This window comes from Anticarsia gemmatalis, chromosome 9, assembly GCF_050436995.1.
Source record: "Anticarsia gemmatalis isolate Benzon Research Colony breed Stoneville strain chromosome 9, ilAntGemm2 primary, whole genome shotgun sequence".
Lineage (NCBI taxonomy): Eukaryota > Metazoa > Arthropoda > Insecta > Lepidoptera > Erebidae > Anticarsia > Anticarsia gemmatalis.
Genome location: NC_134753.1, coordinates 11195001 through 11222610, shown reverse-complemented (window position 1 = coordinate 11222610; position 27610 = coordinate 11195001). Strand labels below are relative to the sequence as shown.

General features: G+C 32.6%; 3 protein-coding genes across 4 annotated transcripts in view; 1 reads left to right on the top strand and 2 right to left on the bottom strand.

Annotated features, from left to right (window-relative positions):
- The first annotated feature begins 408 nt into the window (after positions 1–408).
- On the top strand, positions 409–9555 carry tank (EI24 domain-containing protein tank). The gene is made up of 7 exons (XM_076118442.1): positions 409–555; positions 639–799; positions 1999–2254; positions 3366–3485; positions 3867–4090; positions 5877–5948; positions 6832–9555. Exons 1-7 carry the CDS (start codon positions 541–543, stop codon positions 6932–6934), a joined length of 951 nt encoding a protein of 316 aa, XP_075974557.1. The 5' UTR covers positions 409–540; the 3' UTR covers positions 6935–9555.
- A 269-nt stretch (positions 9556–9824) lies between these two features.
- Ent1 (Equilibrative nucleoside transporter 1) lies at positions 9825–23889 on the bottom strand. The gene is made up of 7 exons (XM_076118327.1): positions 23422–23889; positions 22989–23143; positions 22338–22483; positions 16453–16890; positions 15941–16026; positions 15382–15578; positions 9825–14554 (listed from the first exon to the last, which is right to left on the bottom strand). Exons 1-7 carry the CDS (start codon positions 23647–23649, stop codon positions 14443–14445), a joined length of 1362 nt encoding a protein of 453 aa, XP_075974442.1. The 5' UTR covers positions 23650–23889; the 3' UTR covers positions 9825–14442.
- Positions 23890–24368: 479 nt separating this feature from the next.
- The window catches only part of bark (C-type lectin domain-containing protein bark beetle), a 31604-nt gene continuing 28362 nt past the window's right edge, over positions 24369–27610 (bottom strand). For both annotated transcript variants that reach the window (XM_076117962.1, XM_076117964.1), the window contains 4 exons: positions 27235–27367; positions 26906–27026; positions 25974–26613; positions 24369–25659 (listed from right to left, as the gene is read on the bottom strand). In XM_076117962.1, coding sequence (XP_075974077.1) covers positions 25376–25659; positions 25974–26613; positions 26906–27026; positions 27235–27367 — 1178 coding nt within the window. In that variant the 3' untranslated portion in view covers positions 24369–25375. The remainder of the gene's footprint in view (positions 25660–25973; positions 26614–26905; positions 27027–27234; positions 27368–27610) is intronic.

Genomic DNA, 27610 nt, shown 5'->3' with positions numbered 1-27610 from the left:
ATTGATGGCTATAAAGAAATGTTTAAGTGATCGTTATTTATTACCAACTGTAATTAACAAGATTGCCTATTAGTAACTATTGGAGGCCCTTATAATAATCATACATCACTGCAGCGCCCAAAAATACCCACGCGTGTAAAAACAACACTTCAGCTAAATATCTTTAAAAAAACGTTATTCTTTCCGTATACCTACTTACCATGTTTTTTTAAATGGGTGTTTTAAAATGGGTGGCAAATATTCCCTTTGATTTCTTTGGTTGATTGATTTACTTTATTTGGAATGGACAAACGTAATTTTTTTGTAAATTGCTTAAATCTTGTATTATTTTAAAATAATATTGGTAGAAATTTGTAATAAAAAATGGTCGTCATAAAAAGAAAACTACCTTTACAACTAGTACTACGACAGCGTAATGTCATAATGTCAATATATTTTTACGTAAATTTACGTCAAACAAAATTGAACAAAATAATGTGAATACCTAATTGAATGTTGTATTGGATAATGAAACTGTGAAAAAATCAAATCAAGCATAAAATGGAGAGCGTTACGGTGAGTTTTACGAATATTTTTCTTTGTTATCGTGTTGTTTTTTAATTGTTCATTGTTTATGTTCTTATTTCTTTTTGTTTCAGAATTTTTCTGTATCGCTTATCAAAGGTTTTATAGACAGTTTGCGAGGTGTTACTGTACTGTTATATTTAGATAAAGAGATCAACGAGAGGGCACTGAGCCGCTCACCTCCTTCAGAATTTGAAAACACAAAAAATAAACAAAAACAACCAAAAGTAAAACAGTAAGTAATTTATCCATATTGTACAACCATTTAACGAATTTTAACTATTAATAAGAATTCTCAGAAGGGATACCATGTTAGCATTATATTTAAAAGACTCTTACAACCTAGTTAATAAAAAAACATTTAAATAAGTATTCTAAATTACAAGTAAGACACCATGCTTTCAAATTGCCATGTCATAACACAACGCAAAAAAAAAACATGGTAAAAATAGATAATGTAGATAGGTAGGTATATTATAAATATTAAAATTAAATTTTGTGTCAAAAATTATGTAATTAAAAAATGTATTCTCATGTCTAAAAGTATTTAGTTTATTAAAGTTACATTGTAAACTAGACCTTGAAATTATAGGGCTATCTGTAAATTAAATTATCAGTATTATTAAGTAATAGATAAGGTTCAATCTAGAGTATTCTAGAAAGATGTCCTGCTGATAAGGGTCATTAACAATTTATTTTACCTCTCACTCTTATAACTATAATAAAGGCTTAAGATGAAAATAAATGTTTTAAGGACTACTAAGGCTTTTTTTAGTACTTATTACTTAGTCTTTGTTTCTCTGTAAGACAAATCAAGTTTTTAATTTGCCATTATGAAGAGATAATTGTTGTCGCCATGGCAACTCATAAACATTCTTACATTATCAGATAACAGTTTAATTGAAAACATACATGCTATGCTAGTGACCTAGTTAACAGTTTCTTATAAATTGCTTCTAATCAATGAAGCACTTTCTAGCATTTGCCTTAATTTTGTTCAATTGTTACATAATATGATAGGAAGCTTAAGACACAAATTAACAGTCTATAAAATGTTCATCTTATTACACAGAGATAAATACATGTTTTACACACTAACAAGATCTAGAAAACTGATAATTACTGCATGATCATGTTCTCTCCATATTAAAGGCACTACATGAACTTATCTAATTAATAAACCCAAGTTTCTATTAAGACATCCATACTAATATTATAAATGCGAAAGTAACTCTGTCTGTCTGTTACTCAATCACGCCTTTACTACTGAAACAATTTGCATGAAATTTAGTATGGAGTTATTTTGATACCCAAGTAAGGACATAGGCTACTTTTTACCCCGGGAAAATGACGCATTCCCATGGAAAAATTCAGGTAGCGGACGAAGTCGCGGGTAAAAGCTAGTTGTTTAATAAAACACACTGTTTGTTTCAGGGAATCAAAAGTACTTACAAGGGTGTTACAATCATGCATCCTAAACGGCTTTATATTTTTGCTTAGCATATTAATATTTGAGTACGCACTGTTGCCTGCGGTCAAGTACTTAGTCACAGTGATATTTGGACACAATCCCGGTGTGGCGCACAATGTTTGGGCATGGATGCAACCGTTCTTGTCCATGACGTTTAGAATGATATGGGTGCTCCCACTGTTTCTTTTGAGTAAACTAGTCAATAGTTTGTGGTTTCAAGTGAGTATTACTTTATACTCTTTATTATTTTAATAAATCATTCTTTGAAGTGTGTGGATGGTATAGTCATGTAGTTACTTTTGAGTCATATTTATTGTGTACCAGTGTTGATATTATTATAAATCTAAACTATTGTGTCAGATGTTGCTCAGTGTATCTTAGTTATTAATTCTGAAGTCATAATTATGTTGAATTGGAAAAAATCTTAGAGTAATTTTAGTTTCCTATGTGTTAATATTGAAAACTGAACTCACATATAACAATATTTTCTACCTTGCATAATGCCCCTTCCTCATTACGGGAGAAGACCCTTGCCCAGCAGTGGGACATAAATGGTTTAATTTTATGCGCAACAACTCTTAAATCATGAAGTTTCGGTCTAAAGCTAGAACAAAAAACAATCTTGGCTTATTAACTCATTTGCACAATGTGATGTCAAAAATAGACCAAAAATATTTGCTAAGAATTTATTATATTATGTAAAGTAACACCTACTTAGATACAGAATGTACTTGGTATGTCATATATAGGCAGACTAAACTTCCGGATTAAACACTACCATATAAATAAAGTCAGACATGTAGCTGTACATTATGTATGCTAACATTGTTCATTATCATAAACTCAAGGACTTTGTTGTTTAACTTATGTGCCAGTCATTGTTCTTTCACTAACACTTGAGAACCAAATTAATGATGTTGTTACCCTTTCTTTGACATCGAAAGTAACTTGCGGAGGATTTTAAGCTCCCTGAAAAATCTCTTTAAACTTAATTCCTACCTTTTCGTAGTTTTTCAAATACTTCTTGGGGAATATTTAGATATCCCTTACACTTCTGTGTAGCAAGAATTGATCTATTCAAAACTATATGTGGTGTATATAAGAACTGAAAGACATACTACAGTTAAAACCCTTCAGAGTTACTGATCACCAAATCAAATATGCTATATGATTAGCATTAAGCTACTACTGACGTCCAAATATAAGTTACAACGGATACATTTCTAGCTGGCTATTAAATATTCTAAGTCGCTGCTTAATCTTATTATTCTTGTCATATTTTTTAAAATTCACTGTGTCTAGTTACTAATTAAATGTATAATTTTCCCAGGATATAGCCGACTCGGCGTACCGACACAGGCGCGGTCGGCCGCAGTTCATGTCGAGCGTCAGTAAAATCATCGCTGACTCACTCTTCAGTCTGCTGGTGCAAGCGCTATTTTTAGTACAGGTATGCTTTCTGCACTGTTTGTATTTACATTACATGGAAATAACGTGACTATGTACTGTAAGGGCTTTGAAAAGCGCGATCAAACGTAGGCAGCTTTGAAATTAATTAAACCTAACTTAAACAAAGAGTAATCATCTTTGAATTTTTAAACGTTAATTGCACAGTTGACAAATATTACTTAGTATTATCTAATTTAAATAACTGATTTCTACTATCAACTTGCTTACATTTCTGGTATATTTATATAAGCAATAGTTTTGTAGACACGCGTTTGCTATTACGGATACGTACGAATACGTGCACGCACGCGTTCATGCTTCCACAATACGATCTTATTGTTATGTTAATTATTTTAGACCTACTATAATATTTTTATTTCAGAGTATGCTAGTAAGCATGCTACCAATAACGTACATAGGCGAGCTACTCTGCCTAATACACATGTGCCTGCTATACTCGCTGTACTCGTTCGAATACAAGTGGTTCAACATGGGCTGGGAGCTGCACAAGCGGCTCACGTTCATCGAGACCAACTGGCCTTACTTCCTCGGCTTCGGACTGCCGCTGGCCGTCCTCACGCAAATACCACAGTCTTATATTATTAGGTGGGTTTTTAACATTTATTTTGTCTTAATTTTTAAAATTTTAATGGTTTTTAACCTCATGTATTAATAGATTTTGATAAGATTATTTCAATTTGTTTACAGTCACGTCTTTCTCTTTCGGATTTTTTTGATATTTAAAGTTGTTCCTTAGAATAATACGTAGTTTAATATGAAGATGTAAAGACTCCTAATTATATGTGAAGTGTCTAAATTTTCATCAACTTAAATTTTAAAGTTAACGTAAGTTTCGACAAAGTTCCATCTACAAAGATCTAATCTAATGAGAATACAAAAACAATAGTGGAATTGATTTACTCTATTAATACAATATACTGACATACATTAAGTCACGTTTCTTTTCTCACAATACGGCGATATATCCCACGAAAACGACGATTTCTTTAAAGGTACAATACGTCATGGCCAAATTCCCTAACTACAAAAAAATTCAAGAATGAAAACTTCCACATCTCTAATATTTTTACTCAATGAACTAACGTCAATACATGTTGGCAAGAAACTCATAGTAGGTAATTTGTTTGTAAATTGCCAAATAGTTACAATATTAGGTCACTTATTGTGTAACAATGAAAGAATTTCACGTGGTACTATGAGTTTCGTTGCCAAGTGTTTGTTGGCAATGTTAACACGAATTAATTGTGTTATAATCTGTCTCAATGACAATGAAAAAGCTGGGGACAAACTTCCGTGTTTTACATGGATAAAATAAACGTCTTGTTACCCAAGTGTTGGCTGATAAGCAGCATTAAAGTAGGTCAGTAGTTTTATTATTGATCTTTAATTAACAGAATTGAGAAACTACCTATTGATTGAAAGGAATAAGTATTAAAGTTGTAGAATATTAAAAGATTTCACAGTCGTTATTTAGTTAACTACCGAAAAACACGCTTACTACATGTCCTTTTACGATCACAGTTACGTCTGTTCATTAGTTTTTGCGTAAAATAACAACAAGCATCCAGATTTCCTCCATAATAACTTTCTCACACTCAAAATCGTGCTCTAAGTTTCGCTAAGTACATAACATGGGTGAATTTATTTTAAGGTCAGACTTCTAAAACGTTCAATTCCCTCTTACATTTCACTACTGAATATGACGTCACAATACACGATCGACCATCGATAACATTAGAAACAATAATTATTTCTAACAAATATACCTACTATTTATCACAAATAATTAGTAGTAAGATGTGTTCGCAGTATCTTATCAAATGTATGGAACTTTTATAATTGTCCACAATAGTCCACATGGATAATAATAATGTATTCAAATGCGTAGTCTTTACAACGTTGGTGTGAATTACGCATAATCTAAAATAGTAAACATGTTATTGTTATTCCATTGAGATAATAGATAAACGCGTAAATAGCACAAATTTATGATTATTTAGGTTTACTTGAAAATTATTTGAAGTAGTACTTGACTCCTTGAAAGAGCAGTTTGATTTTAATTAATCAATGTGCCTAAGTAATAAAATTTGTTCTGTAGTTACAAATATATTTAGGGGGGGGTGTCTGATTTACACCCGAGTTTCGCCAATAACTGAAATCTTAATGACTTACATAAACATAGTGCAAATTGTATAGTTATATTTATGACATTTTGAAAAGTATTTTTTATTTACTGCACTTGTTCTTGTACTAACTTTGTAGGCAAGTCATTTTCAGAATTATATTCTCGAAACATGTTGGGTTTTTATTATTTACTAAATGTCTCTATACAGAATTGTATTTTTTAATAAGTATTTTCTGTTAATTTCAGTGGGTGCGTGTTCTCTATATTCTTCCCAGTCTTCATATTGAGTGGTAACGAAGCCACTCCAGTTATAGGAAGGTAAGTAATCATTGAGTACCTAATACCTTTTCTTACTTTAACATAGCATTTCGATTTACTTGAGGAACGATTTTGTCAATTGTGATAAACTAGATGCACCGTTAGCTCCGCTAGTAGTATATTTATCCCTATTTACTAAAATAAATCTAGCATATGTTTAATCTCAGATCCATTCTGAATTCCAATCATATCGTTTCAGCGGCAGACAGACTTTCGCATTTATAATATTAGTATGAATTATTCACACATAGCCTCTAAAATCTTCAAAATTGTTTTACGTCTGAAGTTATTTTATAAAGGAAAAATCGGTTCTTAAACGATAATGTTTAGTTCCAAATTATTAACATAAGCAAGAAATATAATTAATAATCCCGTTATCTGTAATTATCTCGCCTTAGTAACAAATTATCATAATGTTGCTTTTGATAAAATTGTTGAAACTGTAACAGGAATGCTTATTATTGCTTATGATATAATATCTACGTAATTAGGTGAACTTTTTGCACTTATCTATATGAATTTTAAATAATACTTCTTATTCAATCTTTTTTCTTTTATCTGCAAATTTTAAGCCGCTAATCTTTTGAACTGAAAAATATGAGCCGTATCAAAATCCGTCTAAATGTACATAAGTATTATACGCAAATTAAAAAATGTTTTAATCTTAAATGTAGTCATGCTTCTCGAAGAGAGTATTTAAAAGGGTTTCTTTTTCACATTGTATATCGTATATGGTATTTTATGTTTTTTTTTTATACTTAAAAACTTGTTGTTCTTCACGAAATAACATTAATTGCTATGATCCCTGTCAACTCCTTTGCATCATCCACATTCATACATTTTGTCATACACGTATGTTTAAGATAATCTTTTTTTTTTTCAGTGAATACCCACTCCGACTATTTTCACCGGTAGTAGCGATATCGAACGGTATGTTCAGATTCGTACGCCAAGGCGCCGAAGTGGTGACCCAGCGGAACAGGTGACTGCCCGCCAACCACTGAACCTAACTATTAGCTACTATATACAGGGTTGTGCAAAACATCACTATAGTTATATTTTGTTATAGAAATATATTTTGAAAAATGCTTATGAGTTGTAAAATATGTAGTGAATATTAAAGGCGATTTTTGATGTTGTCGAGTTTTAAATATCGTATGTAAATAGAAAATTATGAAGTGAAATTCAAGCTTTATAATTATAAAATTGGCCCAAATCTGTGACTATAACTCTACTATGTGGTACTCTAGATTCGGGTTACTTAAGCTTATAAAGTTAATATTTTGAATAATATTGAATATCAAAACTTATGTAACATACTTATTTCTAATTTCTTTCCAATTCTTGGGCAAGCACTATCGAAGAGCAAAAGTAACCTAGGTCTATAGTATTTTGTTCTAAACTCGACAACTCTGCTACAATAGTACCTATTGTAATAAACTTACAACAGTAGACATCACGTAACTAGTCAGTTCGCCACAAACCATTACAATTTTAAACTTGTTTTTATAGTACAGTGTTTTAATAGTTAATCGCCGGAACCTTAATGCTGTGATGCGATTTCGCAGTCGATATCGAGACGCGAGCGTTTGACATAAATACTGAAAGAAAATAGTTCTTACGAAATACGCTAGGGGCGCTGATCAGCTTTTCGTATGAAGTCGACAGTGCTTGAAAATCGCTCCAGTCAATAGTTTCTGTTATTCATAACGGTTTGATAATTTATTTATTCATAGTATGTATGATAAACAATATAATCTTGCAATCTATGTCCAACTCGCGTAAATGTATGGTCGTTGGTATAATTTAGTCGGATTGTTTTTACTTATATATTTAATATACATAGTATATTTTCGTATAAATGATTGAATCTTACATATCATAGACCAGGATTTGCCTGCAATGCTCTCACACTGTATAAAAGCTACCTAATTTTAGAAATACCTAGTAGATATTTGGATCTATGCATAGGGCTATAGATCTTAAAGACTTAGACATCTTTAGAGTGTAGTTTATGCGCTTGCGCAGGCCTTAATGTAACGTTTTCAAACTTGTGATATTTAATTATATCTTAGTGAATCGCACTCAGCATGTTTATTATAAACCAGGCAGGTCTATGGATATTACCGCATAATTCTATGAAAATGAAGATCCAGTGTTCATGACGTTGAATTGATGTATAATTTAAATTAACTTTTAATACTAGTAAAAAAATTACATAGTAAACAAAGTATCAGTGTCAATTCTTATTTGAAACCTGTTATTCTATTTTATTGACCTTTGTAATGTAATAATAGTATAATGACAGTTCTTATTAAAATTATCGTATTCTCTCATTGTGTCCGAGAAATGTTGAGTTTGGAATAAATATGCTCTGCCTCGCTTCCACATACTTTCATGAAGACGTTTTTTAAAAACTGATGAAAAAGGCTTAACTATGTCTCATTCATAGTGCTGTGTGCGACTTACTAAGATCCAAATATTATGTATATTTTGTTCCAATACATAATATATTGTATATTACTGTATATATTTAAATAATAAAGCAATTACGCAGGCCTTACATTTGCACAACCCTGTAAGTCATTATATATACGTGTGGTACAGAGTATATAGATTATATATATTTTTATTGTGCTCATTTATTGTTGGCAATCGCGTTTGCTCATTGTTGTAACGGAATGAAGATGAAATTGAATAAATATCCAATATTTACTTTATTTTTAATAATAAATTAGACATGTATTAACGTCTAAAACAACAACTCATATTTTCGTCGCAGTTTTTTTTTTATTTTGAATAGTTTTAAAGACAGTTGAGGGTCTGAAAAGTGAATGTACAAATATTTAAAACGGTTTTATTTTATAAATCAGTAGTCTGTTTAGTTATATGTTCTTATGTTAAATAACAAATATCGGATATGGCACGTTGTCATAATCCCATACCATAGTATAACCCTGTATGGTTTACTGGAGGTGGACATTACGCAAGAGGGGACATTTCTCAAATGGAGATTTGAGAAATGTATCTATTTTGATAATGTTAATGTTATATTACAGGGATTATTTTATTATACCACATATAAAATGAAGTAGACCCAAAACCTGGTGGCGCCATCTAGGACTGAAAAGTCTCTAGATAATTGTAGTAATTGAAATTTATGTCTAAAGATATACATATAAAGTAATAAGATGCACAGGGGGTCTCAGGCGCGGTAAAATTATAAAGAAATCATTATTTATTACCCGACGTTTCGATCGATTGTGCATTTTAGTACACAAGCGGTGTGCAGAATCGTGTATAAGTGGCGACAGCCTATAAAACGTAAAATAACACAGTTTTATCTATGTGAGATACGGGTAATTGTTTAACTAAAAAAGATCTAACATTTCATAATATTGGATATTTATTCAAAAGTTTTATGTTTTTTATGATTAGTATATCAAAATGGTGCCTGGATTATTCACATTTTATCTTAAACTTGTAACGAGTATAGCTTTGTATAAGGTGTAATTATAGTTTTATTACAATCATTCTCATTTAGAAACGTCTGAAATTGTGATTGATTTTTTACATGACATAATTTATTAAACGGACTGACTGATTATTGCTTGTTTTTTACTACTTTCCTCTTTCCTATATTATGAACCTGTAGCTTTGAGCCAATAGTTTTAATTCTTATAACTATCTCAGCCTTGCAGTACTAACGAATCTAACATTATGATATGTTGAGGGGAACTAATAACATATAAGGCATTTTAATAAACTATATTTGGTGTTAAATACTTAAAAACACTGCAATCCTGAGCACATACATTGCGAATACCTTCGGCCGGGATTGGATCGGTGAGGGTACTAAATAAAACTGAGTTTGAATTCACATAAATAATTTATTTAAATTCATCCATTCATTAACAAATTATCACATGTTTAGATACTGTCTAATTGGTTACACATACTATTAGTGCATACAGTAATCATAATTGTGACATCATAATAATACATTACAAGCAACACCACACCTCTTTATTTAACAGATAGAATTTTGACAGTTGTTTTCAAAGATTACTTGTCTCTTTATCTACCAGTTTGGCTATCTAATACTTATTCATCAGGTGTAAAACCGGCCCTATATAAATCTTATTGACTGATATTTATTTAATCTCTGCTTATTCTCCATTAGCCGCGTACTGGCTGACCTAGCAGCCTCGCGAGGCAATATCTAGGTCTCTTTTCTTTCAGATCGAAATGAGAGGGACCGAGATATTGCCTCGTGAGGCTGCTCGCTCAGTCAGGACCCGGCTATTAGCTTTGCTAAAGCCGAGGTGTTATGTTAAGCCTTGTAAATTAATATTGAGCAACATTGACTGAAAAATTTATCATCAGTCGTAAAAAATGACTTTAATTAATGAACTGGTTAGATTTATATAAAACTGTAGTTTTGCTTGTAATATGTAACAAACTAACAAATACAATATCTATTAGAGTATACTATTTATTTATGTATGAGTTACATACAAATTGACACGTCAATTTATTTCACACCAAACGATTACACGCGGACTATTTTGTTACTTATTTCATAATGGCAATAATTGTTTTTAATTACTATTATTTATACATGGCGAGCTGAACCAATAGACTAAAGCGAATTTGTTTTTTTTTTACTATATATGCTCCAAGGTCTTATGCTGCGTACACATACACATCATGTGGCAGACTTGTTAAATAACAACGTTTTATGTAATCATACATTAGAGTATTATTTTCAACACGCTAAACGCGGTTGACTTCGATCACATTATCGCATTAGCTAGGGAAGCCATTGTGTATCTCAGTTCACAACTATTAGTTATTCACAATACTATGCTTTTCTGATTCCCTATAATATTGATGAATAATAGATTACGTCAAATTAATTTACTGCAAATTGGCTATGTGCTCATGGTTCTTTTCCAAAATAATTATGATTCTAAGTAGCCATGTGCATAGTGGTTATCAAATTAACGTACACTAGTTATCAACTGAAATACACAATATGTAAGCTGGTCTTTCAATAGTGAGATTTTTAACCATTGAACTATTTTAGTGCTATAGTTTAACAATGTTACCCCTTCAATACTACAGAAATCAAGTCCCTGTAACTAAAACATCCCTGTTTTACATACTATAGCAAATATTAACATCAAATACGAATGCAATAATCTCAATATAATGTCAATAATAAATACAACATTTTTAATAAATTATTTGATTTCGTATAATAAAATGCAAAGATATAGGTAAAAACAATTGCAATATTGGTATATAATTAAAATTATACAAATATGTTTGTGACGTCCATAAAATCAATCAGATACACATAAAGCCAGTTTCAGAACTTATAGATAAGTGTTGCATAACCTATATATTGTCTCAGTCCGTTAGTCCTTTATAATAGGGGCGAGTTTCAAACTCAGGGCTACTATTGAGAAATATTGCCCTACCCGGAAATAGAATCTGAGATCTCATGACCGACTCATACCGACTTATCGGTATGATATAACCCGTCGGCCTTCCGTTTGATAAGCTAACCGGTACTCATCCAGAAGTAGTGAAACTAGCTTCTATTATAAACTTTGTCTGAATCACATAAAAACAATATTCAGGTACAAAAATCTATTGTAAACGTAAACGATATAAAATCCATACACGCTGTAATCAAAACTTAACTAGGTATTAATAATATTATGTTTGATTTTCACTATGAGATCTATAACACATTTACTTATATTTTAACTAAAATCACAACTGATAACATACATATTATAATAATGATATAATATACATCGCGCAGAAAAATCGACCACCGAGAATTAAATAATTACAAAACTAATAAGCCGTAGTGTACCGTGGCTTCAAAATAGTTTAATTGCTAGAATTAATTTATTGTTATAAGTAAAAAACGTCCGTTATTAAATATCTAATTGCTTTGACAATTAACGTCTTTTCCAAAGAAGTATTCTTATTAAAATATTAGAAATCAGACATATTAGACAACCAATAGAATAATGAAATATTTTTTAAAGATTGAAATGAAAATAATTTGTAGGTCGAGTTTTCGCACGCTAGTCACATATACATAATAATAAATATTTTCCCATAAAACAGCCAATGATAGGATATAACGTCGTAGTCGTGTATAGTACGTAAGCCGCGCCTAACATAAGCGACAGTGTTCATCTATATACAAGTACAACAAAAATCCTTTGGTCAATCTTTTACACACTACTTTTACAAACAAGCAATTTTTATTATTACTTTAGTACCCATATGGCTTGCTACACATTAATCAGCACACTATGTAATTTCAGTTCAATTCAGTTATGCGTCTCCTATAGGAAAAAGGTGTATTTTAAGTTTATGAGTAAAAACAATATGCGTGAATGATGGGTGAATGTTGACATATCGTTTAGCCGCCGCATAAAATTACTCGTTAATATCGTTTGTACAACTGTAGACCCAATCAATAACATAGTGCTGATCCGATTATATTATTTTTGTAGCAACCTTAATAATATTTTATGCTTTTCTTTATGTACTTTTAGCACATATAAATTAAGCTTAATCCAAAAAATTGCTTGTTTCCAAAACTTTTACACGATATGACTTTTTTCTTACGATCCTCTAAGTATCAAAATAATATAAAAGTAAATTAAACCCAAAATACCGTCCACTATTTACATTAAAATCTTAAACTTAACAAAATAATATGCCACATGGCAGTTTTTGAAACAGTGCTCTTAACAGGACTTTAACTTAACTTTATATTAGTTGCACCATTATTGCACTAATCTATGAGACGCAGTTTCAAGTTCTGAATAAGTGTCAGATAACTTAACGAATTAAATTGCCAGTTGTTTTTTTCTTACAGTTACTAATCTGGAAGATAATTTATCTGACACTTATAAAAAACCCCGATACTGGCCCGAAATGTGGCTAACTTTGACCCAAAAATTGAAACAAAATAGGGTCATTTTAAAATGAACACTCGAAACGGAATGTAGATGTCTTGCATTGCATTATTATGAGCAATAATTCCAACAAATCAAGGAACATATATGTATACGGAATAGGTATATTAAGTAGTGATAAAATATTATATCAATGTGATAAATATCATCTTGGACAACATACATATCCCGTACAAGTTACGCATATGTTATGCTAAATGCAAGTGACGATATATCGTCTGATCTACTTAACGAGAATTGATAACAAAGGAAACTATTTTATATTTGAAGTAAACAACAAATCAGTTTTTAAAATGAATGCATAAAAGTGTGCTCGTGCACGTATACGCAAGCAGGTTTGATTTAAACGTATACTATGTATTTTATAGTTCAAAATATCCACTTGTAAATATTTATAGATGGTGTATTTTTTGTTAAATTCTCGTTAAGTAGATGTAGTTAAATATATTATAATTATATGATAATAGCAAACACCGCCCGCGGTACACAAATGCTATCTCCTTGTGTGTAGTCAGAGAAAATGTCGAAACACGCTTATTATATTGATATTTACAGATATGAAATACACTATTATGTATTACTATAAATATGTGTGCGTATATACTTATATTGATAATTAAGGATCTATAAGTTTTAGCGTTTATACATAGATAATTTTCCAAAACTATTTTTTATACCTTTTTATGCTTATAAATGCGGACAACACCGATGAATTTTACTTACTAAATAAACATGTTTTACCTACGTATACTTAAATTCAAATGTATTATGGACAATTTATTAACGGGTATTTTACGGTGTCTATTAGTAAGAAATTATTTTAATCCAGTTCCTCTGACTACACACGTCACACACTTTAATTGTCACTCTATCTAATGCGGCATTCAAATACAAACAGGACAGTGGAACATTGAGTCTAATTCTATTATTAAACATTCGCAAGATGAGATATTATATTATTATATAACTGCTACTTTGTGCCTACTGTGTTTCAACCAGTAAGAGACGGAGCGATATTTGAATAAGATCCTGTTTTAAACTGACTCAAAAAGCAGAATGAACATAATGTTCGAATGATTGTTTCTTCATGTATATACGTCTAAGAAACGGTTCTACAGTTCCACTGTCCTATCTATATTAAACAAAGGACCAATTCTCGTAATAGCTGTCACAGAAACCGACCGAAAAGAGGTCGATGATTTCGTCATTTTATAACATCGTCACGCTATTTTCATTATATATGAATGATTTTTCTTTTAACCCGTGACTGTCCCACGGCTGGGCAAAAGTTTTCTGCCCAATGAGGGACCCTCCTTTAGTATACCAAGCTGACCAAGAGCGAGTAGGGGACTTCATTATGATAATTAGAACACTTTGTAACGTTGTCATTTTGTACGATTGTCGCGAAATTGACCGTAGATTGGAATAATATTACGAGAACTGGCCCTGTATGCGTATTGCGTATATAAATTGAAGCTCGTTTACAAGAGACGTACTAGCAGCATGCCGACAGCGGCGCCGGCGACCAGCCCCACACTCAACATCGTCGCGATCAGAGACGACGCTTTCTCGCGCTCGTGCAGTTCCACCACCCTGGAAGTAAACGAATATATTTATAACTTTAATACTTAATGAGTTAGTATTTACAATTGTAAGTATAAATCTTTGCAGCAATATATGCCATATAAACGTTGGACGAGAAATTTGCAAAAATGGGGCTGCTTAAGGTTATATCGACATTATGTTCGGTGAATCATATAGGTCAACTACCTATTCGCACACCACTAATAGAAAGAAACACAGTTTTAAGTCCATAAATTAACAAATAAAAAGGATCCAAATTATGAAAATTCTCCTATATTTACATATGTGCTTAGAACATACAGTATTGATAACCTAGTACACGAGTAAATTACTCATGTGCATTCTAGCCGGGTCATATTGATAGCGCACGTATCACGTGTCTAATACACACTATATTACTATAGAAGTTATAACTGCTAAGTTAACAAGTAAATTTAATTAATTAACACGTGTTCCTTTACTTTTTTAATTGGTGCAATGAGATCGCCAACCACAAGTTTTGGGTTCGAATCCCAGGTCTGGTCACAATGGGTGCGGCCATATCGAGCGGCATTTTCCCGAACATTTACAATTGGTTAGGCCGATTAATACCGAACCTTATATGTGTCTAACAAGCCTAAATTCCCGGAGTTAGGTGGTAACCCTCCGTAGCTCGGAGAGCTCGTGTAAAAGTCCTGCACTATTGGTTAGTTATAATTATTATGCAAAGGAAGTTTGTAAGGATCGTACCAAGTGGCGTTGTCTAGTCTCTTACTACTCCAATAGGAAAAAGGCATGATTTTATGTACATATGTAAGTGTGTAATTAAACTAGCAGGAAGAAGTATTACTACATACCTAGTAGAGTTGACCATGACGATGTTAGTGAGGTATCCGTTAGTGAATGCGAACACGATCATGATGATGATGTACTCCCAGTCCCAGAGGAACACGACGGGCAGGTGCTTGCGCGGCTGAGCGTTGCACAACATCAACATCGGCACCCCTATGATACGGAGAACACTCGCGCCTGCTATAATCCATTGATTGTTTGGCTGGAAGAGAAAATTCTTGTTTTGATATTTGTTTACTTTATGAGGCAGTTCTATAAACTTATTTAGAAATAAGGAGATAAAATACTAATAATTGTCAAAAATAATATAATTAATTTAGCGACAGTTTACTTAAATCTAGAAATTGAGGGTGTTTTTTGCCTAGCAGTGGTGGTCAACAAAGTATACAAACAAATCTAACTTGAATACAATAAGGTAATGTTATAAGAAACAAATTCTGCTATAGAACCTAAGTGCGTTACATTAACTTTCATTTATTTGCTGACCGAATTTAAAGCAAGTGAAATTGTCATTATAATATGTGAAAGTGTTAAGAAAGAGACGTAAACGTATAGTATACTTACACGCAATAAGAATCCAGCCACTAATCGTCCGGAGTAGTCACCGCAGTTAAATATTAAATAATTCACCACCGGCACGAAGAATATATCTGAAAAATATTACATTTTTATAGAAAAACACGTAAAAAACGAATGTTACATTGCTACAATATAACTAAATACTTAAAGAAACTAGGAAATTGGCAAGGAAAACGAATGTATGAATAATAAACGGATTTATGAATTAAAAGAAACCCAGATCCACTTTCCGTAGATAGGTATAATATGTATGCACAATCCTTAACTTCGTTATTTAATTAGTTAATGTACTTTGAACACTTTAAAAAATGTTCTTGGTTAACAAATCTGTTTAGTAGCTTCAGCTGCTGTAACTAATTTGTAAGTTGACTAGTCTATAAGAAATTCAGGTTAGTATCATCAAATAATTTCTATTCAAAACTATCAACAAAATTGGTTGACTAAACCGTGGTATAAATGGACAAAAATATCTCAAGGAAGTAACAAAATATACTCACTATTCCAATCAGTTCCAGAAGTAATAGGATGAGATTCCACAAGCACAGTAACAGCCGGATACACAGCCATACTGATACCGAACACGGCAAATATACTGAACGCGTACACCCAAATCTTCTTGATAATCGCGGTCATTGACACCGTTCTATGCCTATTAGAAGCTATACCACCACACCCTCTAAGAATATGATATGTAAAGAAGTCTATCCTGTACAGCATGACGTAGGAAATTAGGGAAGTAATGACCATAAGGTCGGCTATAATGAAATAAATAAGTGCGCTGTGTAAAGGCGATATTTTGAAGGCTAGTGATATGATTTGCGCGACTGCCGCTATTATCCCGCCTAAAGATTGGCCGCTGACTACGGCTGCCATGTATTCCTTTGAAAATCGACTCGCTATGCCGACTAGGCCTCCGATGAAGACTGCGCTGGCGGCTGGAAGAGAATAATAGAAATTAGTCTGTGGATTAAACATCAGAACCAATAGACCAATCCTACATTATGAAGTCCAAATATTTGTGCGAATTTTCGTGAATATTGATGTATTTTTGTTACCTTTTCACGTAAAAACTACGAAATAGATTTTGATGAAATAGGCTTCACATATTTAATTGCTCACATTTTTTGCACACAATATGATACTTTTTGGGGGTGGATTTAAAGGCAGACGTTAGCTTGTTAAACATATAAATAATCAAGGAGTCAAAAATAAAATTCGTAACCTAGAATAGACCCCAATAAACAAGATCATATCTTTAATTATTTATTTCAATTTAATTCTATATTCGCATGACATCAAGTATCGTTCGACCAAACGTCCTTCCAACGAACTGGTCACACATAATACCTAGCAATATTTTTTATTTCGCGTTTTATAAAAAAGTATTGAAGGTTGAACTAACGACTTGAACGACTGGCCAAGTTATTTAGGTCGTTCTAGATATCGATCCTATGGTCTCGTCAAAAGTACCAGTGTAGTATTTCGCTCTTTTTTTTCTCCGGAAGAATATGGTGGGATCAAAATAATTGGACAATTAAAGGAAGTTGCATAATCAAATCGTGTTATAGGATAGACCGTCTCCGTAGCGCGGTCGGTACGGACACTGGTTCGATTCCGGGATCGGGAAAAGTTTTTTCGGTTTCTCTAGTTTGTATTAGTATAATTCTCAAAAGTAGCCCGTAGTTTGGTAACGTGCTCGGGTAAATGGCGATAGGTTTGTTTGACTAATATTGTTAATGGCTAAACAAAATACACCTGCGAGTTTAGCAGGCGTGATTTTAGGTATGTATATTATGAGATAAATTAATTATGTAAAAGAATAGGAAAGTATGATCTAACCCTTAATTACTTAAAGATTGCCAAGATTATGAGTAAGCATAAGAATTTGTAAAATCATTCTTCCTACTTATTACTTTTATTATCTGATTGTTCTGATATCCTGTCGTGATTGCGAGTGATTATAAAATATAGGTTTATAAGATAATTCAATCTTAGAGACGACATCAATAAAAATATATAATGCAGTTTGAGATTTGTGGCTGATTTTTCCAAGGAGATGCATATTTACATATTTATAAGGTTAATTCTAAGAGTACGAATCATGAGTCATGTGTCAAAGTGCATCGTCCGAGATGTGTAATACAACACCATGTCATACACTATGTCATAACAAAACATAACATAATAAGAGTATGCTGTCATTTGTTCACACTAAAAGGCTATTAAGTTTGTAAACAAAAATGGGGAATTCTTATCTTTTTCTTTTATGATCTTTATCTATGCAATAAGGTAGACTTAAAACAAAACAATTTATGGAAATCGTTAGTAAATGAACTTGAAGGAATGATTTTATTTGTCTGTTTAAAGTTAATGTAATTATAATAATAATTCTCTCGAATGATGTTCTAAACCAGCGCGCAGCGGCCAGTTTCATTAAAGCTAGCTAAAGTTTGTTCGAAATCTTTGGATTTAAAGTGCTGTAGTCAGAAAGTTACACTATATTCAAAGGCATTTCAGTGAAACGTATGCCATGATGATAGACATGATGACGAATAAAACTTTTTCTGTACCGTACCCCTGTGAAAACGGGATCCTATTACTGAGACCTCGCTGTCTGTCTGTCACCAGACTGTAAGAACTGTATCTCATGAACCATGAACCTTGATAGTTACACAGCTTAATTTTTCACGGAGGATCTATTTCTGTTGCTTTTATAAATAATGGTAGGTAAAAGGTACTTAACTCTCCGCGTGCGAGTCCAACTCGCATTCGGTCAGTTTTAAATGTTTATTATTTACTGTCGCCATATTGATATCTTAGTTTTTTTTGCCAATCAATATGTAAATATCTACCTACCAATATCGCTTTGGCTCGTGTATGAATATGAGTTTTTTCATCAAGCTTTAACGGCACGGTATTAGTATGGTAATCATTATTATGTGGGAGTACGATATGTCAACTTATTAGCACTAATGGGAAACGAGATAAAATAATATTACATTTTTACACATATTTTACTAACTTTATGAGCCTAAAAATATAATCATGTGAGATGCCTTTTTGTATAAAGGACTGAATGTGAATGAAGGAAGGTAATGAATAAGGATCGAACTAATTAGCGTTCTGGAAACAGGGCCCAATGCATGTATGCAATAGTTACTACCTAAAGTATTTTAGATTCCTAATCTATACTATACTATACTAATATTATAAAGCTGAAGAGTTTGTTTGTTTGATTGTTTGTTTGTTTGTTTGTTTGTTTGTTTGTTTGTTTGTTTGTTTGTTTGTTTGTTTGAACGCGCTAATCTCAGGAACTACTGGTCCGATTTGAAAAATTCTTCTTATTCTTCTTCAGTGTAAGATAGTCCGTTTATCGAGGAAGGTTATAGGCTATATATCATCACGCTACTACCAATAGGAGCAGAGTACCAGTGAAAAATGTTACAAAAACGGGGAAAATTTTAACCCATTCTCTCTTAAGTGACGCAAGCGAAGTTGCGCGGGTCAGCTAGTAATTGATAATTGGTACCTATAGAAGTACCTATGTATGGTTTTTATCAGATTTTGATGGGTTCTGATACTCGTGACTTGTGTGATGGAGACAGTAGATAACTCGACATTATTCCGAATAGACTAGTTTCACTATGATTCATATATCTGAGATAATGTTGGACATTTAGCCTATTCCATTTATTGGTCGATGACATTTCATTTTTATCTAGGGACACTTGAGTCATACAGATCGATGTTGTATTAATAATGAGAAGTTGATAAACTATACATAAGATTATCTTCACGAGTTTCTTGCTTAGATTATATTTATAAATCGAAAAGTAACTTCCTTTCTTGCGATTATTACAGCTTAACTGCTAAACCGATGGCAGTAAGATTCTAGCATAATTATTAGGCTTATTTTCACAGAAGAATCTTTAACTTGTCAAGCAGATCCGCAGTTAAAAGTTACATAGTACTAGCTTTTACCCGCGACTTCGTCCGCCATCTGAATTTTCCCATGGAAATGCGTCATTCTCCCGGGGTAAAAAGTAGCCTATGTCCATTCTCGGGTATCAAAATATCTCCATACCAAATTTCATGCAAATTGGTTTAGTAGTTTAGGCGTGATTGAGTAACAGACAGACAGACAGACAGAGTTACTTTCGCATTTATAATATTAGTATATGCCATATGGATAATAACTAACACGTGGACCATATTATATTGTAAATATCAATACATAATACCTAAGTAGGTATAAATTGCATGAGTGCAGGTCAAAAGTTCTCTTGCACATCTGTTTGATATCATTATGATAAGTTTATGACCCACTTAATTATTTGTTTTGATATTCGATCTATTGAAGTAAGTACCCACTGCATTATGCGAAAGTTAAGCTTTTAAGAGCATAGACTTGTTTAAACTATGGTTCACGACTTGAATGGCGTAGTTGTTAATCAAGTAAACTGCGCGCGTGATCGATTTCCATGCGAAACAAATAGTTATTTTCGGCTTGGAACGATGTAAAGTTCAAACTGCGTCCGTTGTTTATTATGTGTAGTCTTCTCAGAAAAAGTTAAGATCTAACTGCGAGTAAATTGATGGTACCTATTTCGATAGTACTTACTTATCTTTCTTAGCTTATAACAGGGGCCCATTACATTTATCTAATGGACCAGCGACTTCTTTTTGTTTAAAGTCTAAATAGAGGATCCTTCTATGGCAGTGGTTCCCAACCAGTGGTCCGCGGACCACCAGTACTCCGCGGAAGTCAAAATATGGTCCGCGAATGATTTTAAAATTTTAAATTTTCAGGATGATTGTTACACTTTATTTTTGATATACTTACCTACTTACATAGTGGTCCCTGGTAACAAGAATAATATAAAAGTGGTCCCTGACTAAGAAAAGGTTGGGAGCTCCTGCTCTATGGGATGAAAATGGAGACCATCAGTTTTTAATTTGAGAAACATATTTTCTCGCAAAGACAAAGCATTCACACACACAAAGGATTAGTATCATTGAGATTCATAACTCATTCATATTTTACAACGCTGATTCATCACGATAATATAATTAAATGATACAGCTGGCAATATATCTCATCTAGCAACTGATATCAAAACAGAACGACTCATAGATGTTTATCTGACAAGATTATACATAAGACAAATATCAGTGTTGTTTAATCATACGAATATTATAAAAATGACGAACGTTTATATTTGAGTGTTAAATGACTCAAGGAATGTTATTGTTCTTATATCATTGGTGAAGCTGACAGTGTAATCAAATGCCAGAACAGAGTTTGAATCCCAGTTGAGATATCTTTGAACGATATTCGTTACTTGTATTGTATTATTCAATTGTTAGCTGGTTTTGTGGTTGTCGAATTTCAATAATTTTTAATCTATACTAATATTATAAAGCTGAAGAGTTTGCTTGTTTGATTGTTTGTTTGTTTGTTTGTTTGAACGCGCTAATCTCAGGAACTACTGGTCCAATTTGAAAAAAATCTTTCACTGTTAGATAGCCCATTTATCAAGAAAGGCTATAGGCTATATATCATCACGCTACAACCAAAAGGAGCAGAATACTAGTAAAAAATGTTACAAAAACGGAGAAAATTTTGACTCAATCTCTTATGTGACGCAAGCTAGTTTTAAATACAATGGGGCGAAATCTTATTAAGTAGGTTTAAAGTCTTAGCCCTAAGTAATCAAAATAAAATGCGAGGAAATCAATATGTCTCTAAAGCCATACGCTTTTAATCTATTTACTTATGACTCTTAGAAATTCCGTGACAAATTCTAATATTATATTACACTCAAAATTTCCCTACTGCTTAATGATTGTAATCACAAACACCATAAACATTAGCTTAAGCAATTAGTCATAACAAAGACATATTATACTGTAATAACAGGAAGAAGTTGGGTTACATAGTAAACATTATTGTTTGACATTACGTCATATTTATAATTCACGAAAAGCGAGATATATAAAATTTTTAAAGCTTTTGATCAAGATTCTAATTAATAAGCTAGTATGAAGTAGTATGAAAGAAACAGAATTGTATCTTTATAGTACTTAAGTCTAGTTTAATGCATACAGCCAGTATCCCATTGCTAAACATGAGGTCCCAGGTTCGATTCCTAGTTAAGGCGAAGTACTTTTAGTTTATTCTAATTTAATTTAGAATCTTTTTCAAAAATACCGCTGAGTTTATAACATGCTCATCATAAATATGGCAATAGGTTCCCCCCCTTGTTACATAGGACTAACACTCTTGCCAAACATGAGTGTTTCATATACCTCTGCCTACATCTGCAGGTATAACAGGCGTGATATTATGTATGTACATACAGTTTAATTTCAAAGTACTCACCAGTCATAATAACAACAGACACAATAGTGACGATAAAGAATCCGTTCTGCCATTCATCTGTATTCACTTGTACCATCGCAGTAGTTATGAGGAAGCATATTGTAACCACTATCAGCGATCCTTGTAGTCTACTCTTTGTTGATACTCTGAAAAATAAGGTGGATATAGTATTTGTAGAAGAAGGTGATGACTAAATTCTTGTATACCAGTTTTAAATGGACTATTTCTGATTTTTTTTTTTCATTTCAAATCATTATCAGTATATCATTTAAAAAGTGGTAGATGGGCCAGATTTTTATAATAATACTATACTATAATCACATGTAAAATAATTATGCCAGAAAAAAAATTGTGTGAGTTTATTCTTATAAAAAAACAGGTCCATGTTTTTGATCTATAAAAAACTAGTTTGTCTATGAATTAATTGAATTCTTACATAATAATAATTCAGGTTCAAGGCTGTATTATCAGACACATAAGAAAAGGCCAGTAATTATAAAAAAAAGAATTTGGACCAAGTTTCAGATTTGATTTCTAACTGATATTAGAACATTAGAAAATAGGAAAAAAGTTTATGAAGCACAATATATATTCTATACAGTATTGTATACACATAATAAGATCTAGATATTACTTAAATATTATACTTACAGGTGTCCATACAAAGAGTTGAGTACTAGGAATATTAAATTAGGAATAGCAGTGGCCACATTCAAGTATGATGTGAACTCTGCTTGGAACTGCGTCTTCCGAACCACCATCGTCAGATTATTTGGTGTCACATCTCGGAACTTGTACATCCAATACTACAAAGAAACGCTAACATCAGCTTTTCATTCAAGATTTATAAAAACATAAATATTCAAATGCCATGACTATTATTTCAGGATTTCCCGTGTGTCTGCCTTTAAAATTAGATTATGTTCTTATTTAAAATTTATAACTAGCAATTTACTTGTTGTTATTGATACTAGGCCTCGTAAATAGATAACAATGAGGTCGCAATGCCAAATATTAATTGCTCAAGTCAGTGAAGGCCGAAGTTTTATGATTTCAAAATAGATCGTATTTCAGTAATACTCACATCGTTGGCGGTGATCAAAAAATTCCAGGGGACAAGGGAAGTTACACCAAAGAGGTAGAACAGAATATAAACTATACAGTATCTGTCTCGAGGCTCCTCAGTGGTGTCCAAAACCTTCGTCGAACATGAGTCTGTCACCAGTTCTCTCTCTTCTGAATCGTCAATAACCTCGTCTTCATTTTCAATACTATCTAACGCTTCAGTATTTATAGAACCAGTTGCATCCATTGTCACAATATTACAAATTAATCACTTTTTTTAATTTTCTAAATACGTCGTATTTTATAAGCAAAGAAGCCTTGAAAGCTTGTATTTTGAAGCACTGCCGACGTTTTTCTAATTAAGTAATATTACACTTGAAGTTACAGTCACTTTCCACTTTAATAACTATATTTAAATAATTTTATTTAGTATTTTTCGAAAGTATTGTGATTCGTCGTGTTTGGTTGCGATCGAATATTGAATAACAACAGCTGTCAATTGAAATGCGTCAACGGGCTGCAGTTTCGCTAGTTATAGCATAGATTAAAAAAAGAACGAATGATTTCAGTCCTTTTTTCATTTATTATTTTTTAGTATCGTTTTAAATATATTTCCAACATTTTAAGATAACATCTATTATACCTAATATTAGTACCGGCTTCAAAGAACAAACGATAAACACTTTAGTTCAAATAACCCGATATGGTATTATGTGTGCAATCAAAGTTTAACCACCTGCAGTGACGTAAGATTGATGTTATTATTATTGTTTTTCAGGTAAAGTAACTAGCTAAATTTTAGTAGAGGTTTAGCCAAGAGCCATCAAATGATATATTCCGGCAATATGTGTACCTACTTTAACTTGATATCGCTTGCCTACCTTAGGAAAGTTGGAAGGTACCCACCAACCGTATCAATCGTTTATTGGGTAAATAATTACGTACATCAATAAAATAAAACTACAATTCATATGAAAATATTGTGTCGATTTTAATAATGTCCCATCGATTAATTATTTTATATATTTTTTCGTACAACTATTTGTCTAGTTCATGATTCACTAATCTTGTACAATTTACATTTAAAGCATGAATATTAGGTCTTTATTTTGTAAACAAGTATAAAAACTAAATGTATAATAAATATTAAAACTTGAAAACACAGAATACAGTGATGTAACATTAAAATATTAGAGGTAAGTTTACGAGCCTTTTAAGAAAGATATATTCTTTAAAAAGCGAAAAACGTAAAGCGATTAAAGAAATCGAATAATAGAAAAAGATAACTATGAGAACACACCAGTGTCTCATCGAATTATAGCAAAAATATAAAATAGAAACTACTTAGTATCAATAAAATTTAAAATTACATGTAACTATCGTATATGGAAAGACTGTGTCTTAAACCTAAGTACAGTTACTTACACATTTCATTTGTCGAATAAACAATATTTAGATGCTCAACACTTAAGGACGGACGTGCAAACATACGTATCTAATATTGCATCAATATAATAATTACTTACAAACGTCTTTTACATTTAACATGCACGTATATTATAATATTCTAACTTAGGAATAAGGCATCTGTTTCTCCGTAAGGCATACATCATTAGAATTTAATTTGTTTACTTCATTATGAGATCGATCACCTCTGGTAATTTGTAAAGTCGTTAGACTTAAAATACTTTTTACATACAAATACAAACTACGATTACCTACAGGGATAGAAAAAGAAGATGGAATGTTGAAAGTTTACAAGGCACTTTGCTAAAGATAAAACGCATGTATTAAATGCAAGAAAAATAAAATATCTCAACCAAGACATCATTACTCAGTCTTTTCATTACTTTTCTACTTATACAATAGGATAGCGTGATCAACTCCATTTTAATACTATTCGTAATAGGTCACTCTCGCCCTTTAAGTAACTCTCTCAAGTCTCTTATTCGAGATATATTTCGGACAGTCGTTCACATTGCTGTTTCTAGAGGTTGACTATGTGACCGACTTGCTTCTGACATCGGTGTTGGACTGGCTTCAGAGTCGTCGAAGTCGAAATTTGTCTCCAGTAGAGCCTCAGACTTAGATCTATGATGTAGTTCGGGCAGTGGCGAGTCTTCAAATTCTCTAGATAGATCTTGAGGACTGGAGTCGTAGCTCGGAATATTTTCTGACGTGGTAGTGTCATACGCACTGGAGTATCTTGGTGGGTGAGGTGGACTGGGTAGATTATCCTCGTAGTACTGTTGCTGATCTGTACAGAGCAATCATTTAGTAGAAATTAGTTTTAATTAATTATAGAATTAGTGCTACAAAGCAAGAAAGAGAGTCGAATGTTGAAGTGTTACAGATTGCGTATAAAAATTTGGCTTTCTTTTAAATATAGTCCGTGATATTTTTTATCATTCATTCGTACAATCAATTATATGCACTGCATAGGTAATGTTTCTATGACAATTGACAGTGACATTATAAGCGCGGGAATTTAAATTGTTCAAAAATTCACAAATATTTCACATAACTATTGCAACTGGGTAAGTCGAAATAATTCAATAACAAAAATCTTACCTGCTATATTATTCCGTTGTCCGAACGTAGTTGTAGGCGCCGCTCCTGGCTGAGGTTGTTCCGGCATTTTTGATCTCAACTCCATCAAGAAAGACAATTTCGGTTGGGCGTTAAAGTTATTTGTTGGAGTGCCATAAGGTCCGTATATCTTTCCTGCTCTCTCTAATTGTCTTTTAAGAGTATCGCCATCTTCATTATCACGTAACGGTAATGTATCAGATGTGAAGTACTGATTATCGTTGTTTGGTGACAGAGCGTATTCATCCGGAGGCGATCGTAAACCTTCGGGATGATGAAGTATGGGTATTTCTTCCGTAGCTACCGTATTTATCGACGGCGCGCCACTAGTAGTTCCAGAATTATCCCTATAACCATCGTTTCTAAAGCCTAAGTTATAAGGCCGGTTGGTATTCGGCTGTGGAATGGAATATTCTGGAGTGATCGGTTTTTTCACAAACGTGGTGTGTGTTAGTGGCATTACGTTGGTATTGGGATTGTGTGCCTCGTAAATGTCGAAGCTCTGGTTGTCTTCGAGCGAGGAATTGAATTGGCTCTTCACCATGGACTCCATTGATGTTGTTGATGCTAACATTTTTCTATAGTCCGAGCCTTTCGTTAGAGTGTCGGTTGATCGTGTACTCTGGAATATAAAAGGAAGTTTATTATTTTAAAACAAGTTATCTTGGGTGGACTTTGTGATTTCAAGTCAGGCTTGGTGTTGAAACTAGGTCAGGCTTGGTGATAGCTAGTTCGGAGTTATAGAATAGGCTCCACGCTAAGGCAATATACTTCTAAGACGAGAATTATTTTGTAGATTCATAGAGCTCTTCCGTAAACAAGTGTTTTACGTATTTATATTTATGTTATCTCTGTACGTAAGTATGTATTATTTAATAGAAAGACAACAGGAAAAAAGCAATGTTGTTCCTTACCATTTGCGCCATTTTCCTTCTATACGGAGTATCGGGGAAGCCACCGTTGATGCTGCCGATTGACCGCACTGAATGCAGAGATTGACGAATGGAATTCCGTCGCTCTAGTCGTTGGACATGTCTATGAAAAATAAAGACAGATTATAAGCGAAGTTTCAGACAAAATATTTGAAACAGAAGATCTGGAGTGTTTATGTTTGTCGTTAAATGTTTGATGCCAACAATAATGGTTGACTCTAAGACATCAGGGAAGGGATAAATGAAAATCAATATCACATACGAAGAATGAGTGAATGAACAATTAATATAAGAATATGAGATGTACAAACCTGTGTTTAGACTTCGAGTACCAGCAGATAACGGCAGCTCCGACTAATAGGACCATAGCAAGCAGTATACCGACAAACGCTACTGCTAACGTATCACCTTGCCAGGACATTGGGTCGATCACGATCTTTGGATCTAGAAGAAAATAAAAATAAGCCTTTACACTAACTGTTTATTCATTCTACATTGGAGCTCCAATCAACTGCACTAGAAGTATTTGCTGAACAGCAGGCTTCTTTGAACTAATTAGACATGCAAATTATAAGGAGATTCAAAAGTGAATTAATTAAAAAAAAAACTTGTTTCCTCTACCGGGAATCGAACCCGCGATAAAAAAATGTAAAAATAAAGCTTACCAAGCTTTACTTTTAGCTTTAG